A 22,167-nucleotide genomic window follows, 5' to 3' on the forward strand; every position below is an offset into this window, starting at 1 on the left:
ACAAATCTAGAGATATCACAGAAAATTCTGTTTGTTTTAGTAATATTCCTGTTTTGAGCTATTAGCATAATTTACAAAGACCTAGATGGGTACGCTTACTTGTGGAATGGTTATTTTGTGTTATCTGTAATGTGGGTATGGTCCGTAATCGAAACTGTGCCAACAACTGTTTGCCATCATTATCCACTCAAGCCTTGTCTTTGAGCTATAGACCTATTCTATACACCTGTTCTTCGCACACTGCTGTGGTGCTATGGGCACAAAACAACTCATGACTTTTCTTGCTGACACTTAGCCACATATTTCACTATAGTACTGCTCTCAGTTACAACTCTAACTTTACTTTGGAAGCACTGATAAGGCGTGAGCTTTGATTTCTCCAGCTCTCAGAGAAATACATGTTCGGTCTTACGCGCTTACTGTATTTTAACATTGTGTGACGATTTCAGTACAACATATCCAGTCCCACAATCACTCCACTTGTATATCTGTATAAAATTAATAATCCCATTATAAGTCAGTTAGGAACCACACCCTTGGTTCTTCATGGTTTTAAATTAGAAACCTCAGTCTCTTAATCCACGAAGAACCTCAGTCTGGGTTCCTAACCTATTCATAATAGTTGTACAAGATGATGCAAGTAGCTCAGTTATATACATCATGCGTAAATCTGTAACTGACCACAAAATGTGGTTGAGTATGATGCATGAGAATATGCAGTATTTTCCTTGAATTCCCAGCAAATACAATGAGAAAGCAATATGTCAAGCAGCCACAGAAAGGTACTAGCTACAAATGACATGAGTATATACGTTGGTAACTAAAAATGATGGTTTATGTGTCTCCATCAGATTGATATAGTAACTCTCCCAAAGATAATCAGGTGTTTATGAAAACCGCCACTATAAGGAGTTGACCACATGTGACCACATTTTGGAAAATCACCCTTATGGTTGCGCATGAAACAATTAGAAATTTGAAACTAGCAATGTGCTGTTAATAGCAGAAAACACTTTTCAGGTAATTTATTCAAGGTTTAATTTATAATTTATTTATGGTTTATTCTACCCTTAAATAAGCAGGAATTTAACTTATGATGCTGTGATTTATCATTTTAATGTGGCGATGCTCCCATAAGTGTGATTTTCCAAATATTTGGTTAGGATAAATGATTTAACTGTAATTTTGATATACGATTGGTTTCCTTCATATTTCATTAATAACAACTACAATCAATCATTTCTCAAGAAACATATAGGGAAAAAACTTATGTTGTAGGCTATGTTCTCTGAAAATAAAAATATACTAACGCTCATAACTAGGTTTCAATATAATAATATTATTTTTCTATTTGTGATATTCACACCATAAGAAATTTTTGCATAGCCGCTGACAAAGATGCGACACATTAGGGGGATTATATAGGTTTGTTTATCAATGGCAACAATGGTATTCACAATTTAACTTTGAAAATATATATATATTTTTCAAAAGTTACCTCCAGCAACATTCAACTTCCCGAAAACCAGATGAATGGCCACAGTGGTTGAGAAGATTTGAACAGTTTCAACTTACATCTGGTTTGTCAGAAGAAAAGAGTCAAGCTAAGCAAATCAGCACTCTACTCTACTGTTTGGGCGAAGAAGCAGAGAGCGTATTAGCTTCTACCAGCATCACATCAGAAGAGAGACAAAAGTATGAAACTGTTGTAGCTAAACTTAATGGTTACTTCAAGGTTTGCAAAAATGTCATATTTGAGAGAGCTAGATTTAACCGCAGAAACCAATTACCAGAAGAATCCGCAGAAGAGTACATCACCACACTCTACAGCTTGGTAGAAAACTGTGAATATGGAGATTTGACTTCCCAAATGATCAGAGATCGCCTAGTTGTAGGAATCCATGACACTGTACTCTCTGAGCATCTGCAGATGGATGCTACCTTGACCCTAGACAAAGCTATGCAGATGGTACACCAAAGAGAAGCCGTACAACAGCAGCAGCAAGTATTCCTGAATCAAACCACCAAACCACAATTATCAGTTGACCATGTGAAAGGCAGGAAATTTAAATCCCTTCATACTAAAGGTATTACATTGAACAGAGACAAACAAACTCAAAAACACAAATGTATCCGCTGTGGCAACAAACCTCATCTTCACAGTATTTTCCCAGCTAGAGACTCAGTTTGCCACAAGTGCAAGAAGAAGGGCCACTACAGTCTGTCAAAACATGTTCATGAAATGACTTCAGACAGTCAATAGCCAGATGAAGACCTAGATGTGATCTATCTTGATGCCATCGAGTCTGGGAAAGGCTCCACCTGGAATGTTACAATTGATATCAATGGTCAACATGTGATGCTTAAATTAGACACTGGAGCAGAAGTACAGCTGTTACCCAAGAGACACTTGGCAATGTTGTGCTTAAACCAGCCACCAAGTCTCTGTGTGGGCCAGATAGGAAGCCACTAAAAGTCCTGGGTAAGTTGACAGTGCGTGATGAATTGAAGCGTATGGAATCAATGGGTGTTATTCCCCTATGAGTGAACCTTCACCATGGTGTTCCGGCATGGTTGTTGTCCCAAAGCCTTCTGGACACGTCAGAATCTGTGTAGATCTCAAACATCTAAATCAGAATGTTCAACGAGAGTTTCACCCCTTACCCTGTGTCAAGGAGACTTTAGCACAGCTGACTGGAGCATGAGTATTTACAAAGCTAGATGCTAACATTGGGTTCTGGCAGATCCCACTTGCCAGAAACTCGCGTCTTCTAACTACGTTTATAACTCTCTTTGGAAGGTATCGCTTCCACAAACTACCCTTTAGTATAACTAGCGCTCCTGAACTTTTTCGGTGACGCATGAGCTCTGTATTGACTGGATTGTCAGGTGTAGTTTGTTTAATGGATGGTGTCCTTGTGTTTGGTAAGAATCAGGCTGAACATGACGAACATTTGGAAGCAGTCTTGAAACGACTAGTCTCAGCTGGTGTTACACTCAATACCAATAAATGCGAATTTTCTAAATCTGAACTCAAGTTCCTTGGACACATTGTAAATCAACATGGAGTACAAGCTGACCTAGACAAGGCAAAAGCAATCTTAAAGATGCAGCCACCAAAGAATATTTCAGAGATGCGACGATTTGTTGGCACAACGAATCAACTATCGAAGATTGTCCCATGTAGTGCAGAGTTGATGAAACCACTGACAGAATTGCTCAGTTCTAAACGGGTTTTCCAGTGGGTACCAAGCCAGAGTAAAGCCTTTGCAGACATTAAAGAGAAATTGACAAACGCTCCACTTCTAGCATTGTATGTATGACCCTCAAGCAGAAACAAAAGTTTCAGCAGATGCTTCATCATTTGGGCTGGGAGTGGTGATCCTGCAGAAGGCTCAGAACGACTCTACTTGGTGACCTGTTGCGTTTGCTTCACGCACAATGACGAACATTGAAGTGCGCTATGCACAGATAGAAAAGGAACCGCTTGCACTGACATGGGCATGCAAGAAGTTTTCCATGTACCTCATTGGAAAATTGTTCATTCTAGAAACTGATCATAAATTTGGACACATTTGATCTCCTTGCTTGGACACAATAATTTGGACAATTTACCACCTCATATTTTATGTTTCAGATTACGTCTGATGAGATACAATTTTCATATCATTCATGTTGCAGGAAAGGCTCTTACCACAGCACTCTCTCAAGAGCTCTTTTACAGTTACAGTCCACCGACTCCTGTGAATTACAAGAAGTAGTGGAAGCATTTATGTCTGCTGTTATTGAAGCTATTCCAGCAAGTACTGACCATTTAGAACAGATACGCCAAGCACAACAGGAAGACCCCACCTTGTCACAAGTACTGAAATATTGCCAAGAAGGTTGGCCAGCCAAACATCACATCAAGGGTCTAGTGAAACAGTACTGGTGTGTACGCAGTGAGCTATGCATACATAATGAACTGTTGTTGAGTGCTGATAGAATTGTCATTCCCACATGTCTTCAGCAGGATGTACTATCACGTATTCACCAGGGACATCAAGGAATTGTCAAATGTAGACTTCGAGCTCACACATCCGTTTGGTGACCAGGCCTATCTCAGCAAATTAAGACAATGATTCAAAACTGCAAAGACTGTTGTCAGAATTTTCAAACACGTTGTGAGCCAATGATTCCATCTACACTGCCAATCTGACCATGGGAGAAGATAGCAACCGATTTGTTTGAGTTGAAGGGCATTACTTATTTACTACTAGTGGATTACTACTCCAGATTTATAGAGGTCATGAAGTTGTCAGCTACTACTACAAAGAGTGTCATTTCAGCAATGATGCCTATCTTTGCTAGATATGGCATACCAGATGTCATAATATCCAACAATGGTCCACAGTACTCATCCCAGGAGTTTGGTGAATTTACAAAGAATTTTAATTTCAAGCATGTCACAAGTAGCCCGCATCACCCCCAGGGAAATGGTGAGGCAGAAAGAGCTGTCAAAACAGTCAAGAAACTCCTGAAAGGAAACACTGACCCTAATCTTGCTTTATTGGCTTACAGATCGATCCCATTATCTTGGTGTCAATCGTCTCCAGCCCAGTTGCTCATGGGGAGACAGATTCGTTCAACAGTACCAATGTCTGCTAAATTGCTCAACCCTAAGTGGCCAGATTTACAGAAATTCCGTAACTCAGGTGAACAGTTTAAGCAGGCTCAGAAGTGTAACTTTGACAAGAGACACAGAGCAACGAACCTGCCAGAGTTTGAGAGTGATGATACAGTGTTTATTGCGACTAGACCAGGTACAAACCCTTCACCTGGAACAATTGTACAGAGTACTAGAGACTGGTCATATGCCCCCTCTGGAGTTGTTAGAAGGAACAGATGTCATCTACATTCTAGACCAGAAGAATTCCCTATGGCTCCAATGACTGTCGACAGATCAGAATCAAGTGTGGTCCCAGCACAAAGTCCTGTTGCTACTAGAACTAGAACTGGGACAGCCATACATCCTCCAGACAGACTGAACCTCTAGAGAAAGGGGGATGTAGTGTAACAGACTGAACGTTATAATAGATGCATACATGATTATTGTATTTAGGCTCTGTATGCTCATATTTACTCACTTGAGGTCTCGTGATGTCATACATGTTTGATTGTATTATGATTCTGATGACTGTCTAATAAACCTGAACTATACATGACTGAAACTGAAACTAGATATGCCCAAATAGAGAAAGAAGCTTGGCCATAACATGGGCTTGTGAAAGATTTTCTGATTACACCTTAGGAATTAAAATTCATATTGAAACTGACCACAAATTATTTGTTCCTCTCCTTGGTTCAAAGTTTCTAGACAGTTTTCCACCAAGAATTCTCCATTTACGTCTCCGCTTAATGCAATTTGATTATACAATTTCACATGTGCCAGGCAAGTTACTTTACACTGCCGACACTCTCTCTTGCTCACCACAACCATTTTCAGAATCTGATCAACAACTTGCAGAGCTTACTGATAGTCAAATGACCAGTACCACTTTTCAATTCCCAACTACAAAAGACAGTTAAACAAGTATCAAAGAGCTTAAAGAGAAGACCCAATTAGCTCAAAACTCATCACATTCTGTCAAACAACTTGGCCAGAAAAACATGTTATTACTGGACAGCTTAGCAAGTACTGGAATGTTAGTAATGAACTGACTGTTTGTGATTCTTTACTCCTTTACAGAGCTCGTATTGTTGTACCTACAAAGCTTCAACTTGACACCCTATGTAAAATCCATTGTGGTCACCAAGGTATGGAGAGATGCCGTCTTCGAGTAACAACCTCAGTGTGGTGGCCGAGAGTATAGTCACAAATGGAACAATTCATCAAACAATGCCCCACTTGTGTGAAATTTACACCTCCTGCCAGAAACCAATGCACAGCTCAGAACTACCTAAATATCCTTGGCAGAAAGTGGCTACAGACCACTTTGAACTGAATAAACAATCATATTTGTTAGTAGTAGATTACTACTCACGTTATCCAGAAGTCATCAAACTAAATTCCACCACTTCTGCAAGCATTGTAAGTGCCATGAAGACAATATTCTCCCGACATGGAATACCTCAGACAGTTATAAGTGATAATGGACTTCAATATGACTCTTCAGAGATGAAAATATTTTCCTCAACTTATGGATTCAAACATGTCCTTATTACCTGCAAGGGAATGGTCTTGCTGAATGCATGGTTAAGACTGTGAAAAGTCTTCTAAGGCAGACTTCTGATCTGGCTTTTACCCTCCTTAGTTACCGAGCTACACCACTTCCATGGTGCCTCTTGAGTCCTGCTGAACTCCTGATGGGGCGACGATTGAGAACAGATGTACCACAAGTTGCAAACCAACTAGTTCCTAACTGGCCACATCTTCAAGGCTTTGCAGAGGACAAGCAGTATATGGAACAGCAGAAAGAGCAATATGATTGCTGCCATAGAGTAAGATCTGCAGCACAGCTTCCAGCAGACACAGATGTATGGGTAAACTAACAAAGTAAACAAGTGCCAGGTACAATCACTTCAAACTCTACCACACCAAGATCATTATATTGTCAACACACCATCTGGCAGTTAGAAGGAACCGATCTCATATACAGAACAACTTACTGACAAAACAACTACAATTAATACACACCAAACAAGTGATCCTGACGGACGAATCACTAGATCTCAAACTGGCACACAGATTAGACCACCTGAAAGACTTAACTATTCTTAAGACTTAAGAAAGGGAGATGTGGTGTGATCCAATACTGAACAACATGCACACACATACTTTGTATGTAACCTTCTAAGTGTAATGTATTAGCTAGCTATAATTGACTTATACTATAATGATGTATGACATCATGTGTAGTTGTATGGTTGCCTCTATATATTGTGTGTTGTACTTACTATTTATCATTCTGCTATATATTCATTCTGTTGACTAACTGTCTATTGGTAATAACTGCGAGTAACACAGCGACTAGCTTCACACTACAACCTTTTGTTTTAATTCATCTTGCAACAACCACTTTTGCTACTGACTTTATTATATTTGTAATATAATTTATCGCTTATGCAAATATCACATTTGCATGAAATTTTGTCATAGCTAATCTCTAAGTAACTTTCTCAACAAGAACATGATGTGGAACAGCTAAAAGGAATAATAGTTAAGAACTTTTATAGTCACAATTTTGTTGTTCTCAGTATGAAGATTTGTCTACAGCAAACTTAATAAGATTCATATATATTACTGATGTTCATTATTGACAGGCAGTATGCCTGCCATATCAAATGCATAATATCTCTGTAACTACTAGCAGTTTCCTTCGTTTTTCCTTAACAATACAAACAATAAGGAAAACTGTAGTCAATTACATTGTTCACTATGTTCTCAGATAATGCAAAAGTGGCAGTGGATGTCTCTAGTAATACAAATATTTCCCATTTATTTTTTTATTATTCTCAATAATTATTATAGTGATAATAACACAATACTAACCTTTTTGTATGACTGAAAACTAAGATGGGAGTAATGAGTGGGATTAGACACAAGTTTGTTTAGAGCAGAGACCAATGGTATTCACAACCCAAATTCCTCAGAAATGTTTATGTCAAGGAAATGTAACTCTGACTTTTTAAAATTCCCATTGTAAAAATAAATTAATGTTGCTAGACAGTCTCAAAAGCCGTTCTTCCCTACCAGAGTACATACAGCAATAAACACAATACAAAACACAACTACTACCTACAAGCCACCCTGATACAACCATATCAATCATCGTCATTTCTTCAACTATACCACCTTCATACCCATATTCCTAAGTGGCAAGAGGACTAACACTCAACCTTGGCTTTTTGCTAGTACATGGTGAACATTTTAAGCCAAATTGCAAGGTTGTAGATTAATTCTAGCAGAAGTTGTGGCTGTAAATGAAAATGTCCGGCCTGTAGCTAGTTTATTTTCAGAATAGTTGCTGTACAAATCAATCAGTTATGTCACTCTTCCTACTGTCTAGTGCTATAATTCCAAAACTACTGACTACAGAAGGCCAAAACTTTGGTGATCCAATCCTTGGATACTGCAGATAATGCTGAGAACAAAATTTGGAAGTTGTGAGAACAAGTCAGGTTTTTGCTGAGACAGTCAAATATTGTTAAGATGCATATTAAGAGCATATAGGCAACTCACTGCAACAGTATGAACGTGGTGCTCCAATTAAACTCTACCTCAGAACAATACAATAGTGCTGTTCCTACTTGCTTAGTTACTGTGCCATGTATATAGCTATAGTCTTCTTGACTCATTCCTACTCCAGTGATCCACTTCTGCTAACTTAGGGTGTCGTGGCTGGAATACAAGTACTAATATTGTTCAGAATGTATAAAAATAACTTAGCAGTAGACTACTCTGAATCAAACTATCATTAAGCTGATAAAATCAGAGAGAATTCCTCTTTTATTTATACGAGTAAAAAATGGGTAGTTATACCTGTACCATGCACTAGTGTTAGTTGTGAGTATTAAATGTGCCAAAAATATCAGGTGAATTTGTACTCTGTCTGTACATGTGTACACAGGATATGGTAAATCAAAGTATAGCCTGCTCAGTAAAAACATATCTAATAATAACAGTGGACTAAAACTGATCACTCATATTGACAAGGTCACAACAATGTCAGATATATCCACATGGTTGTATGTACTGCGGTATGCCAAAAGGCACCTCTCAGACTAAAGTGATGTCGAACAGAGAAAAAATCAAGCCCGTAGCTTTAGCCATTATTGAGTTACACTTGTCTGAAAGAATCAGTCAGTCAGTCAGTAGAAAACTCCGTAAATTTTTTTTCTTTTTTAAAATTCTGTAGCAACTTGTTGAAAAAATTTTCAGATTGATCTGAAAGCTTTTTTTTAGGCTTAGTATTACCTAACCAATACTGCCTCATCGTTGCGAGGGAAAATTGAGGATGATTTATTTTAGGTGATGTTTTTTCATTGGCCACGCCTACTCCTTTGTGGTCCCTACTATACAGTACTATTGTACTTTATGATTATCTTGTGAAAAGTGAAGTATGTATTACACTTTGTTGTCAGCTATGTTCAACCCATTACACAGTATTTTGAATCAAGATCTGTTCGAAAAACACCTCTGCAATTCACGCATACCAAAAGAAAGGAATGGTGCTGTGCACACCACTTATATCAATTATTGCCTGAAAAGTGAAGTATCCATTATGCTTTGTTGTCGGCTATGTTCAACCCATTACACAACAGTACGAATCAAGAACTGTTTGAAAAGCACCTCTGCAATCAAAATAGCCACTATTAAAATACAGACTTTTTCTGTTACGAAGGGAAGTCATCATGTGCTACTGCCAAATCAACACTTTTCTTTGACAACAAAGATGAATGGGACACAAAGGAGGACACTGGTAAGTCCATGAAGAATACATTGTATGTACTTTGGTATGCCAAAAGGCACCTCTTGGGCCGAAGCAGTGAACAACCTTAGCTTTTATCGAGTTACGCTTGTCTAAAGGCATCAGTCAGTCAATCAGTCAGTCAGCAGAAAATTCTGCTAAATAATTTTTTTTTAAATTCCATAGCAACTTCTTGAAAGCATTTCGGGTCAATCTGAAAGCTATTTGGGCTTAGTTTTACCTAACCAATACTGCCTCATCGTCATCAAGGAAAATTGAAGCTGGTTTTTGGATGATGTTATTTCATGGGCCATGCCCACTCCTTTGTGGTCCCTACTATATAGTACTATTGTACTGTATGATAATATATAGTACAGTGCTAAAAGCAAAGAACAGTAGGAGACAATCAATCCATCACCACAGATCTAGAAATTACAAGTGAACATGTGCCCCTAATGTCAATCACTGACATGCAAAGTGACCATTTGCTTCAGCTTCAGTTATGTTCCACTTGTTATACAGCATTACAAATGAAGAACTGCACAAGAACTGCCTCTGCAATCAATCACAGAATTAAAACACTGAAGCCATGACTGGTTACAGCCAATGTGGTAGTGGACTAAGAAGAGGTACACAAAGGAGGGCAAAGGTAAGTCCATGATGCATGCATTGTATGTGACCAGATTTGCAAAAAGCTTTTCACATAGTTTAGATGTGAGGAAACAAAATGTAATAACAGTTGACTTCTTACACTGATTAAACTGCTTTTTGTATCAAACTATAGCCAGATACTGTAGCTTCACTCATGGCAAATTTCAGACAGCTATATACAATGATAAAAAGTTATGGAATTTAAAAGTTCAAAAAATGGGTCAAAATTTGTGTGTGAAAAGGTACCTCTTGCAAATCTGGTCATGTATATAACTGCTGCGAATGGTAGAAAGGCACACCTTGTGCAGAAGTGATGTTGAACAGTGAGGAAATTGAGCCTGTAGCCCTAACTATAGTACAGTTATCCTTGGCGAAAGGTATTAGTCATCTGTTCAATTTTCAAAATACATAGAAACATTTTGGAAGGGTTTGAGGGTCACTCTTGAGACATTTATGCACTTGGTTATGCCTAACCAATACTTTCAAGCTGTCACAAAGGAAAGTAAGGCAGGTGTTTGGGTGATATTTTTGGGTAAGAAAGCCCAAGCCTCCATAATAGGGCTACTGTACTGTGTGATTGGGCTGTCCTAGAATTGTAAATTATTAGCTCCATAGGTGATAGAGGTACATAATGGATTATGAGCTAATAAAAAAAAAAGCTGTGAAATCTGGGTTCAAAGGGCTTCTGCAATTGTGAAAGTAAATTTAATTAACATGTGGGTCATCACATAATGAATTTAATTACTGAAGAACCCTCTAGACTACATATATATACTCACTATATTCACGGAAAGACATGGAAAGCCTTTTAAGAAGCCACACAACTCAAAAGAACTTGTTGCATAGTTAGATAACCACATAAGCCAGCCAACTACATTTTGTAACAAGCCATAATGAAATTGTCAAGTTGTAGAATGTCTTCTAGAACACATCAAAACAGCCTTCTCCATGGTGTAGCTACAGCATCTTTAAAAAGCACATGTGATATACACAAGAGTTATAACCAAGAGTCCAATAATACTAAACATAATTATGTGACTTGGCCTGCAAAAAGAAGGTATGTGGGAATGTAAAAATTGTCTTTTTCAAATTTTGATGTATCATAACTTTGAATTCCATGCCTCTGTGGCCATGAAAATCTCAGCATTTATTAAACATTTAGTTGGCTTTACAATACAAGTTATAGTATTAAAACATTCTATCCCAATACTGAGATTTTACATGTTATGTGATGGGGTGTAATTTGTGCCCACATGCCCTATTTTCGCAGGCCCAGAAAAGTTAAAAATAAAGAATAAGGATTGCTCATGAAACAATAAGGGAGGTTTGTGGTTGCATCGGGTAAACCCATCAATATCTATTTGAACTCTAAGTTGCTACTTGCTTTGCATGACACTAAATGAGTCAAAATACGGATTTATGGGATTACTCGATATTCCCACAAACCTTGTTGCAACCTCTTCTTGTTTTATGGGTTTTTAAAGTGATCTCTATTCCATATTTAATTTTAAGTTTTTAATATGTTTAGTTTAGCTATATATGTACTTTTTAAAAATCCATTAGTTTTATGGATTGTAACTTGTTAGAAAATATAGTAGCTATAGACTTCTACATTCACACAAGATGATACATAGATAGGCTTGAGACAATTATGCTTTGAAAATTTCCTATTATGCTTTTGAGCAGTGCTCAAAAATCCAGCCTATTATACTCAAAATTATGCTCTCAAAATCAAGATTATGCTCGAGAGCTAACTGTTTTATTAGAGATAGGTTAGGATAGGATTAAACTTGGGGTTAGGTGTGAAATTAAGTACATACTAGTGTTAGGTTAGGGTATGGTTAGGTCTATTTAAAAAAATATCACATAATCGTGTTTTATCAATGATCCTTGAGCAGCATATGATCATGGTATAATCTGCCAGTATCACAATACACATCCACTACCAAACCACACACTATAAGAAGAATGCAGTTCTGAGGATAACACCACATGACAGGTACATGAAGTAGCATACTTCACTTGGGAACTATCTTACTTTGTTATCGTGAATGATGCATGCAGCAATATTATTATAATAGTGATATAGGATGTGACTGAATACAGCACTGCATTGTGCTTGTGTGTGAAAAAAAATCACTTATTCTCCTCCAGTGACACAGATTCAGTCTGTCAAGCATTGACATCCAATCAGAGCTCAACAGTAGCTTCTTCCCTTTACAAAGTGAAGGATTCTGAGAAAGCGTGCATGCCATTCAAGTACATAAAAGGGGCAGCACATAAAAACCACAGCTTTTCAACAAAGCCTGGTCAGCATGAGGCCATGCAGTGTTATTTACACAATGTGGTTAGACAATATGGCACCAACAAATAGTTTCAATGTTATTGCTAATCAAATTCTAACACTTATCTAAACCCTGTGAGAATGCATTTGTATGGTATCTTACAGCAAACTGTGGTTTATGAAAACAGCTACTACATATGAACTCTGGATATAGATAACTCCTATACATTGTCAGTAAGGCTTCAACCACAATTTTGTCTGGTTGCTGGACATCAAAGGATTCCTCTTAAATGATATGAACGTATGGGAAAATTGCTAGCTTGTGGAATTAAAAGTCCATCTTATCCTACCATCTCAGGCATTTGAAGAGCTTCATAAAATCTTTTACTTTAGTAATTATGAAAAGGAAGTTACTAATGTCTAACACAGTCATAGCTGGAGTTAAATATCATTAACTTTTGATATTATCACAATGGTTTAGAATGCATATTATCAGAATGGTTTAGAATGCTCCACTTGAGCAAAAAAAAGATGTAGCGTGACCAACTTTATACCACTATCTAGTTACATATTACAGCCTCAGGCACATAATCTTAGTGCTTACTGAATATCTGAGTAGTAGCATCACTGCAAGCATGATAAACAATAAGAATAACAATACTTTATAACTATATAGTTTAGTCTAGCTAGCCACGTACATGTAGCTAGCTAATTGGATATTGTTTGTATGTAGCTATTGTAGCAGCACAAAGCAAAACCAGTTGACTATAGCTACTTGTTCACTATAGCTGCAAGCTTATGAGTTAAACTGTAAACCCCAACTTTGGTTCATAGTAGCCATATCTTTGTTTCTAACTACCATGAGACATACTTTTCTTTTACTACTGTTACAGCTAAATATAGCTAGCTCATTTATAAACAGATCACCTACTAGGGTGAGCAATGCTAGCTACTGTGCTAGTAGCCTAGCCGTAGCATGTGTACCTTGGTTAGCTGCTGATCCCAATGCTTGGCAAAAGAAGGACAGGAATATAACCACGTATACACGCCTTACAGTTGCATAAAGGTTTGAGTTACTTAACGCCCATAGGATAGGATTTATAGGTATATAGCTAACGTGTACAGTAACATAATTATACACAACATGTAGCTAGTCACAGTATATATCGTAATGTCTATGGTGAACACAACTTACCAAATCCAAGGTATCCAATGACAACGCTGAAAAAAATTGGTACAGTTGAGCAACTGGCAAAGCGATCTGTCTGCTGAATTATTCACAGAAGGCCCACTGGCAGCTAGCTACGTTATTAATAGCTTATAGCTATAAAGATCAACAGCGAAACTTTTAGCGCAAAAACGGACTCCGGATAATATGTATAGCTATAGTTAGCTACCTGTTGTGACCACTGAAATGTAGCTACGAGGAAGTATTAAATAAAAATGGATATCGAATTACGAAATATTTCACCTGAAACAGCGCAGGCCCAGCCGGATCCTGATAAGATCAGGAAAGCCACCATCCTACTATAGCAGTGGCGGACACAGGGTTGCTCTTGAGCTCCCCTCCAAAAATTTTTAGTATACCAGTTCGAGATACTATAAATTAAGTATAATAGAGCAGTCACTCTAATAAGGCAGTCACACTATAACGGCAGTGCTAAGTAAGGATTTTCAGTAATGCACTTTATCAGCAAAGTTGGAGGGGTGTGCAGCCAGGCTGTGGCCTTTTCTTTTAGGTCTCATCTTGGGTAGTGCTAAAAGCCGGAACGGAATGGAACGGAACGGGGCGCGCGCCAAGTTAATAAATGGTTTTTGCAGATTGTACACCGTTTCTTACCATTACGTAGTGACTAGAATTGTGCCGAAGTTAATTTTTTCTACTTGTAGGCATGCTAGAAATCGCTCGCTCGAAGTTTCTATTTAATGCCTACTGCACGAAAGCGTTTTGCAATTACCTACGCTGAAAAACTATCATTTAACCTGCTAAACTATTATTTTGTAAGCTCTATAAGCATATGATTCACAGCCACTAACATGCACTGTGGTTAACTCTCGTAAATTATTGTCCATACTGGCAGACTTCAGAAAACCATCGTCGCTGTTACTGTAATAGCATCACTGACACACATAGTTGTTGTATTTTCTAATAGTTGCTCCCCGAATCACGTGAGATTGTATGTGTGACCGCATGTGTCTCTGTTGTTAAGAAGTCCTTGTGTCATCGTTAGTTGTGAAGTTTACATTGGTGCCGAAACCCGGGACAAGATGGCTGTGAGTAGTATTTGTCTCCCTGAGCCTCTGCAGTACGATGATGCGAGATCGTGGTTTAGAAGATTTGAACTCTGCGCTGCTGCCAACGAGTGGGATGCTGCGAAACAACTACTACGTCTCCCGACACTTCTCCGAGGTCGATCGTGGGCAGTTTACGAGTCGCTCAGCAATGCTGATAAGGAAACTTACGCCAAGTTAAAGAAGGCCATCCTCGACCGACTGGACCCCTACACTGACGAACACCGGCTGGCTGCCCGAGACCATTTATCCCATAGACGTCTTCGCGAAGGAGTGGAGAGTATTGATGAGCTGGCCAGAGACCTAGAAAAGTTGCTGGACCAGGCCTCACCTGGACTTCCGTCCAACACTGGCGAGGCGGAGTTGCGTTTTCATCTAATTAATTCATTGCCTGACAACGTGGCATTCCAATTAAAGCTTCAGCCTCAAGTCACTTATTCTGCCACCATCGCTAAGGCACGAGAGCTCCAACTCATATACAGCCGGAACAACAACACCAACCCCGTCAGCTCCATAAGAAGTGAAGAAGGGGACCGCTTGGACAAAGTGGAGCAGTCACTACTACAAATGACTGAACAGTTAGCTGCACTCAGCAGCCACTTGACCAAACCCACTCAACCTCCCAGACAACCACCCAGACGGTGTTTCATTTGTGGTAGACCTGGACACTTGGCTCGGAACTGCTACTCAAGAAGAACGATCCAGTGTTTTAACTGTGGAATGACAGGACATGTGGCTAGGGACTGTCAGAATCAGGGAAATGGACTGGGGGGTGCCCAGATCCCTCGAGCAGGGGGCATCCCCGGAGGCCGGTGAGTGCTCACACAACTATGCATGCACCACACACAAACGCACCTATGCATTATGTCCCTACAATCACACACAATGCATACACTAATAGGGCAGCACACACGCATGGCTTGCTCAATGATCGAAGAACAGCAATATTGCTGGACTCGGGGGCCTCTTGCTCAGTTATCTCAAAGCCTCATGTTTATCGTACAGTGATTGAACCCATACACACAGTCAGACTGGTCAATGCAGATGGGGGAGATATTACACCTCGTGGAGTAGCCATTATGACAATCAGCCTGGGAAAGTTTTCTGCCAAACACAAATTTGTAGTCGTAGACCATCTATCCACCCCAGTAATCCTTGGCTGTGACTTTTTGATGAGACATGGCTATGTGCTTGACTTTCAACAATGCACATACCATCGCAGTCAAAATCTTGAAGAGGTCTTGCAGTTGCAACCTGCTTGGGGACACCCCCCACACACAATGCCCCAACCCCTACACACGATCACTGTTGATGATGAATGCCCTCAAGCAATCCCCATACCATGCAAACAGACCAGCATACCAACAGTGGACATGCCCACTGACATACACCCTGCCCTAAACGCCACACTTGAGGAATTCAAATCCCTATTTTCACCTGAATTGGGTTGCACAAACACCACAGAGCACGTTATCGACACAGGCAATGCACTTCCCATCAAAGTTCCACCCCGCCCAATCCTTTTTCACTACTCTGAGCGAGTTCACCAACAGCTCCAGGAGATGGCCCAAGAGGGCATTATACAACCCAGTACTAGCCCATGGTGTGCTCCTGCTGTATACGTTCCAAAGCCCTCTGGAGAAATCCGAATATGTATCGACTATGTTCATCTAAATAGTGTCACAAAGAAATACTCGTATCCGGTTCCCCGTGCTTAAGGCCCCCAACAGAAACTAGCAGGAAAAAAGGTTTTTTCTAAATTAGACCTTCGTAGCACCTATTGGCAGTTTCCCATGCAGCCACAGTCAGTCGAGAAGACAGCATTTTGTCCTGGGCCAGGTTATGGACTATGGGAATTTACTAGGATGCCCTATGGCTTGACGGGCGCCACTCAGACCTGCCAGAGAGGCCTAGACAACATCTTGCAGGACTGTAAGGATTGCGTCGACAATTATGTGGATGATTGTATCGTATTTTCCGATAACATGGCCACACACATTCAAGACCTCAAAAGAGTTCTCCACAAACTGTCGGCTGCTGGCTTCACTCTTCATGGCTCTAAGTGTTTTTTTGGAAAGAACAATACCACCCATCTGGGATTTGACTATTCGGCAGACGGAGTAGCCCCCTCCCCAGAGAAGACCAAAGCCATCTCCACCTGGCCTGTGCCAAAGACCACCAAGGACCTCCGTTCCTTCCTTGGTCTAGTGAACTTTTACCGCCGCTTTGTGCACAATTTTGCGGATATTGCTAGCCCCTTAACCGAACTCACAGGCAAACATGCACAATATAAATGGGAGAGCACACACCAACATGCCTTTGACAAATTGAAACATGCATTAACCAACCCTCCTATATTAGATTACCCCAAACAGCATGACACCTTTGTGCTTACAACCGATGCATCAGACATGGGTTTGGGTGCAGATCTCTCCACAACCAGAGGCACAGTTGTTGAATACGCTAGCCGCACTTTAACGAAGACTGAGAGAAACTACTCCACCACCGAGAAGGAGTGTTTAGCAATCGTCTGGGCAACTCAGAAGTTAAGGCATTATCTTGTCGGTGCTCATTTTGTTATAGAAACAGACCACAAGCCTTTGGAGTGGTTAGAGTCAAAGCGATCCAGCCATGCACGCTCACAGAAGTTAGAGAGATGGGCCCTACAGCTCCGTGGATTTGACTTTTCCATTGTGTACCGTCAGGGATCACAGAATCAACATGCAGATGCCCTCTCTCGGAGACCTATTGCAATGGTAGCTATCGGTAGGGACCTGGACCACACAATGATCACAGCAGCCCAGAAGTCAGACCCAGTTCTTCAAACACTCATCCAGCAGATGTCGTGCAAAGAGAAACCATCACGTACTGGGAACTGGAGGAAATTTCCTTTAAAGCGATACCATCAACTCTGGTCTCAGCTCACTCTACACCAGTCCATACTCTACCACAAAGTGAAGACTCCAACAATGCATGAAGAGAAACTGCTTCTAGTTGCACCAGCATCCATGCGGAAACAACTTCTGAAGAATGCCCATGACAATGCTGGCCACCAAGGTGCTGATAGGACCATGGCATGGCTGTCAGAAGCTGTCTACTGGGTGGGAATGGGTAAAGATGTCAACACCCACTGTAGTCACTGTGTCACATGCCAACGCACTAAGGCAGCGGCCTCTCAACCAGCCCCACTTCAGCCAGTAGTAGCTAGCAGACCATGGGAACTAGTGGCTGTCGATATCCTCAAAGTACCAATGTCCCGTCAGGGAAATCAGTATATGCTTGTGGTGCAAGACTATTTTTCCAAGTGGCCATTTGCCGTGCCCCTGTCTGATCAAACAGCCAACAAGATAGTTCAGGCTCTTAAGGATCAGGTGTTTACACTGGTTGGGCCTCCCCAGAGGCTACATTCTGACCAAGGCAAAAACTTTGAGAGCCAGATACTCAGTGAACTGTGCAAGGCCTTTGGCGTGACCAAGTCCCGAACAACACCTTATCACCCAATGGGTGATGGGCTTGTTGAACGGATGAACCGATCCATACTGAACATGCTTCGTGGCCTGGTAGATAAGGAGGGGGACTGGGAGGAACATCTACAGCTACTCTTGTACCTATATAGAACAACAAAACATGCAACAACCGGCATCTCTCTCCATATGAGATTCTGTTTGGGTCTAACCCGACACCACTGAACCTCCCAACAGCAGACACAGTCTCACACCGAGACCCACACAACTACAGCTCCCAACAACAGGGAAGGCTCCTAGAACTGAAGGAATTAGTGGAGTGTAATACTGTGGAAGCAGCAACCAGACAGCAGCAAAACTATGGTTTTAATGAACAAGTGAGTTTACAAGTTGGCCAGGAAGTTCTTCTAGACAATCCTACTAAAGGAAAACTAGATCCACGTTGGACTTGACCATGGACAGTAAGAGAGTTAAAAGGACCACTGAATGTAAGAATAGAGATGAATGGTAAGGAGCGGGTCGTTCATGTCAACAGGCTAAGACCACTATTGAGACCTGATGTAAGAAGCAAGAATTCTGAAGGACAATGGGGTCCACCCCTTTTCCAGTATTACTGTGATGATTGTCCAGCATCAGCCCCTCGACAGGAATCCCCAGCAGCTCCTCAGTCTGGACAGCCTGTTACCACCAGAAGTGGACGAGTTGTTAGACCAGTTGATTATTATGGCTATTGACCAAACACACACATTTTTCATACACGTGCACAACACTGTTTGATTGTAATTATTTGTTTTAAGAGGGTAGGTATGTAATAGCATCACTGACACACATAGTTGTTGTATTCTAATAGTTGCTCCCCGAATCACGTGAGATTGTATGTGTGACCGCGTGTGTCTCTGTTGTTAAGAAGTCCTTGTGTCATCGTTAGTTGTGAAGTTTACATTACTAAAGAGTTGGACACGACTATAACATGAAAATACTACAGTAGTTTACCTTTTACAATGATAAGGAAGCAATTCTACATCAGGATTAAACAGAATTTGATGGATTGGTAAGAGCACAACATGCCACGTGGCGAGAATTAAATAGAAACTTCGAGAGCGCGATTTCTAGCTTGCATATAAGTAGAAGGAAATGAACTCTAGCACAATTGTAGTCACTGTGTGGCAGTTGGAAACGATGCAAAATCCGTCGCAAACGATTTTCTACTTGGCGCGCGCCCTAATTGGTTCCGTTCCATTCTATTCCGGATTTTAGCACTACCCCTCACCTTACCATACCAGACGATGCATTGCCATTTGTGACCCAGTCTGACAAAACCGGGCTTATCGGGTGGGGACTATTCTACGGAACGGAACGGAATGATGGACTAAACCACGGTACGGAACGCTTTCTCAAATTGAAGCTTGCAACTTACCATTGCTGAAACTTCCCTTATAAGTTAGCAGTGGCATCTCCAGTGGGTGATTAAACATGTTTTTACATCATCTAATCAACAAAGAAACTTCTACTTCAACAGACTTCCTCGAACCTTCAACAGCTTACCAGTAATTGACCTAACTCAACCCTTTGTTACCATTAAATTTCAACTAACTAAAATCCTATGGTAGCATTTTATAAGAAACTTCGATCCAGATAACCAGCATAGTTTCCATTTTACATGTCCTTGTAGCATCTGCTCCAAACATCCCAAGCCACCTAACTTTGATACATTTAGCAGCTAATTGTAATTATATAAGTAATGATAAGTACTTAATTTAAGTTATGGGATCTGGTACTTACCAGATTACCTTTAGTGCAATTGTATACAAACTCACTTTTATTGTTGTACAACCATGTACACCTGTAACACTGCACTATAAAGCTAATAATTGAATTCAATTGAATTGAATAAGATAAAAAGAATTAACGGATCGATTGTGGATTTTTGTTGGTTGTCATTAGTAACGAAGTATTATCGTGGGATGAGCTGTATCAGTGATGTTCATCCATACGGAAGGGAACTTTATGTGAGCTGTTTTTCTTATTTAGACTTTAGAAAACAGTCTGGGCCGGTCTTTCAAGTCATAAGTCAGTGTATAAATAAAGCAAGCAGGAAGATACTGGTAACAGGAAAGAGCTAGCTGAATTAAAACTTGAAGAATTTTGTGCAGTGTGTGAGGAGCAAACATTTTGGCAGACCGCAAGGAGGGTATATTCTGCAAACATCACTGAAGTCTATGCATGGAGTTATTTATATATTAACAGCTGGTGCAGTGGACTAATGCCGTATTCAATAGTGAGCTAATTTTATCTGTTGCACAATTCAAGGGTGTGTCTAACTGCTAGCCTTGAATCAGGCTAAATGCCAAAACTCCAAGATCAGCCAAATCTCTATTATAAGCTGCATGTGAAACCATACCCGTAGCCACCAGGAAAACGTGATTTGGACCAGGATGTGTGTGTAATTTCAATGTATCTAGTCAGACCTGAAATGGAACACACATTAATTACATACCACCTAAGAATCCTAGGATTTCTTAAGTGTAACATTTCACATGCTTCACTTCATACAAAACAGGTTAAAATTTGTTCATCTATTTTCAAGTGATTCCCAGTCCAGCTGGTCCATGAAATTACAATGGGATCACATGTATTTGTTACAGTGCGGGCTGTCCCGTGTTGGATCTACTCTAGAGTTGAAATTTCAAGGTAGACTCACTGCCAATGTACTGACACTAGTACTGTTGTAGCATGTTTAAGTGGAGGACAAATGAAATAGTAATGCTAGATTATTTATGTATACAAATTTTTCATAATGAAATTGATATCCCATTTTGATTTGTACTTCCACTTTGCAACATATTCAAGAACAAGAAGCTACCACACTTAATCTCCAACCACTGTCATTAATTAACCAAGATCTCACTAGTCTGTAGTGTAATTCACCTTACTGTAGTGATTTTATTGATTCATTTGTATGTTTTCTTCATTTTCCTTTGAAGTTGTACCAAGAGTTCATAATAAGGTGGAGAGTGTCTAACTTGAATGCATTCACCAAACACCCTGCTTAAAGTAACACCCCGGCCTTATTTCAGAACAAAGGTTTTACCTTCTTCAGCAACACTAATCAACAGTTTTCTATCCCCCAGTAAAGGTGTTGATTTGATGAAAGGTGAACTTTGCGCAGGGTGTTTGTACAGGCCATACTGAGAGTTAGACACTCTCCCCCATACAAATCAGTATTACAAACTCTTGGTTGTACAGTATAGGTAAACAAAGATAAGTTTCTCTCCCATCTTATTCTAGGATTTCTATTGACAAGGAAAATTCAATTATTTGTATACAGGCTCAAAATTGAGAAAATATAAAGAAAGTGAATTAATATTATACAGTCAGTTTGCTTTTGGATATTTAATGTCTCCAACCACAACAAAAATTCGATGAATCCATGCATCTCTTCATTGGTCGTCTGAACATTCTGAAAGTGATACCTCACTCAATCAACCATATATTCTGTTTATTAGACTGAATAAAGTCATGATTACCTAAATAATCACTTAATTAATGTTTTATAATTATCCTATTCCATTTTCCTGGAGGTTCCACTGATAAAATGCAATTTCAGCAATGATAGCAGCTAGCCAAGCTGCAAGTGGATTCAGAAAGCATTCCATTCTGTAAAATAGATCCCATCCAGAATTCATCTCAGTACTCAGGCTGAGATATCTGACAATAGTCCACTATTCTGTTAATGAATCATTGATGTTCACACAATATAGCCTCCTTGAGGTATCTGAATGTTTGCTCTTCACACACTGCACAAAATTCCTTTACATTCTGCTTAGACTGTGAGTTGATTCAGCTTGTCACCATACTTGTTTCCTTTGTAGTGTAGCTATACACATACTGATCTATGCCGATTAGAAAGGCTGGGCCTCAGACTGTACATTCTAAAGTCAAGTAAGTAAAAATAACTCACATACTAGTAAAAACAAGTCATGCATTAAGTTCCCTACTTGATATATCCGAAGGTGAACACACTGAG

The 22,167-nt window shown here is 39.9% G+C and overlaps 3 protein-coding genes across 3 annotated transcripts in view; 2 read left to right on the forward strand and 1 right to left on the reverse strand.

The window, feature by feature from the left end:
* The window catches only part of LOC136247039 (death domain-containing ATP nucleosidase-like), a 50,249-nt gene extending 36,468 nt beyond the window's left edge, over positions 1-13,781 (reverse strand). Inside the window, exon 1 of the mRNA XM_066038638.1 lies at positions 13,580-13,781. The gene's annotated coding sequence lies outside the window, so the exon portion shown is untranslated. The remainder of the gene's footprint in view (positions 1-13,579) is intronic.
* On the forward strand, positions 1,438-2,263 carry LOC136247982 (uncharacterized). The gene is made up of 2 exons (XM_066039800.1): positions 1,438-1,449; positions 1,505-2,263. Exons 1-2 carry the CDS (start codon positions 1,438-1,440, stop codon positions 2,261-2,263), a joined length of 771 nt encoding a protein of 256 aa, XP_065895872.1.
* Positions 13,782-14,652: 871 nt separating the features above from the next.
* LOC136247983 (uncharacterized) lies at positions 14,653-16,394 on the forward strand. Its single transcript, XM_066039801.1, has 2 exons — positions 14,653-15,488; positions 15,578-16,394. The coding sequence occupies exons 1-2, from the start codon at positions 14,653-14,655 to the stop codon at positions 16,392-16,394; spliced, it is 1,653 nt and encodes a 550-aa protein (XP_065895873.1).
* The last annotated feature ends 5,773 nt before the right edge of the window (positions 16,395-22,167 follow it).

The sequence above is a fragment of the Dysidea avara genome, chromosome 2 (assembly GCF_963678975.1).
Source record: "Dysidea avara chromosome 2, odDysAvar1.4, whole genome shotgun sequence".
In the NCBI taxonomy this organism is placed as follows: domain Eukaryota; kingdom Metazoa; phylum Porifera; class Demospongiae; order Dictyoceratida; family Dysideidae; genus Dysidea; species Dysidea avara.

Coding starts and splice junctions, on each gene's coding strand:
- LOC136247983 (XM_066039801.1), top strand. CDS start 14,653: ATGGCTGTGAGTAGTATTTGTCTCCCTGAGCCTCTGCAGTACGATGAT. Junction 15,489..15,577: donor GGGGGCATCCCCGGAGGCCG/GTGAGTGCTCAC, acceptor ATACACTAATAG/GGCAGCACACACGCATGGCT.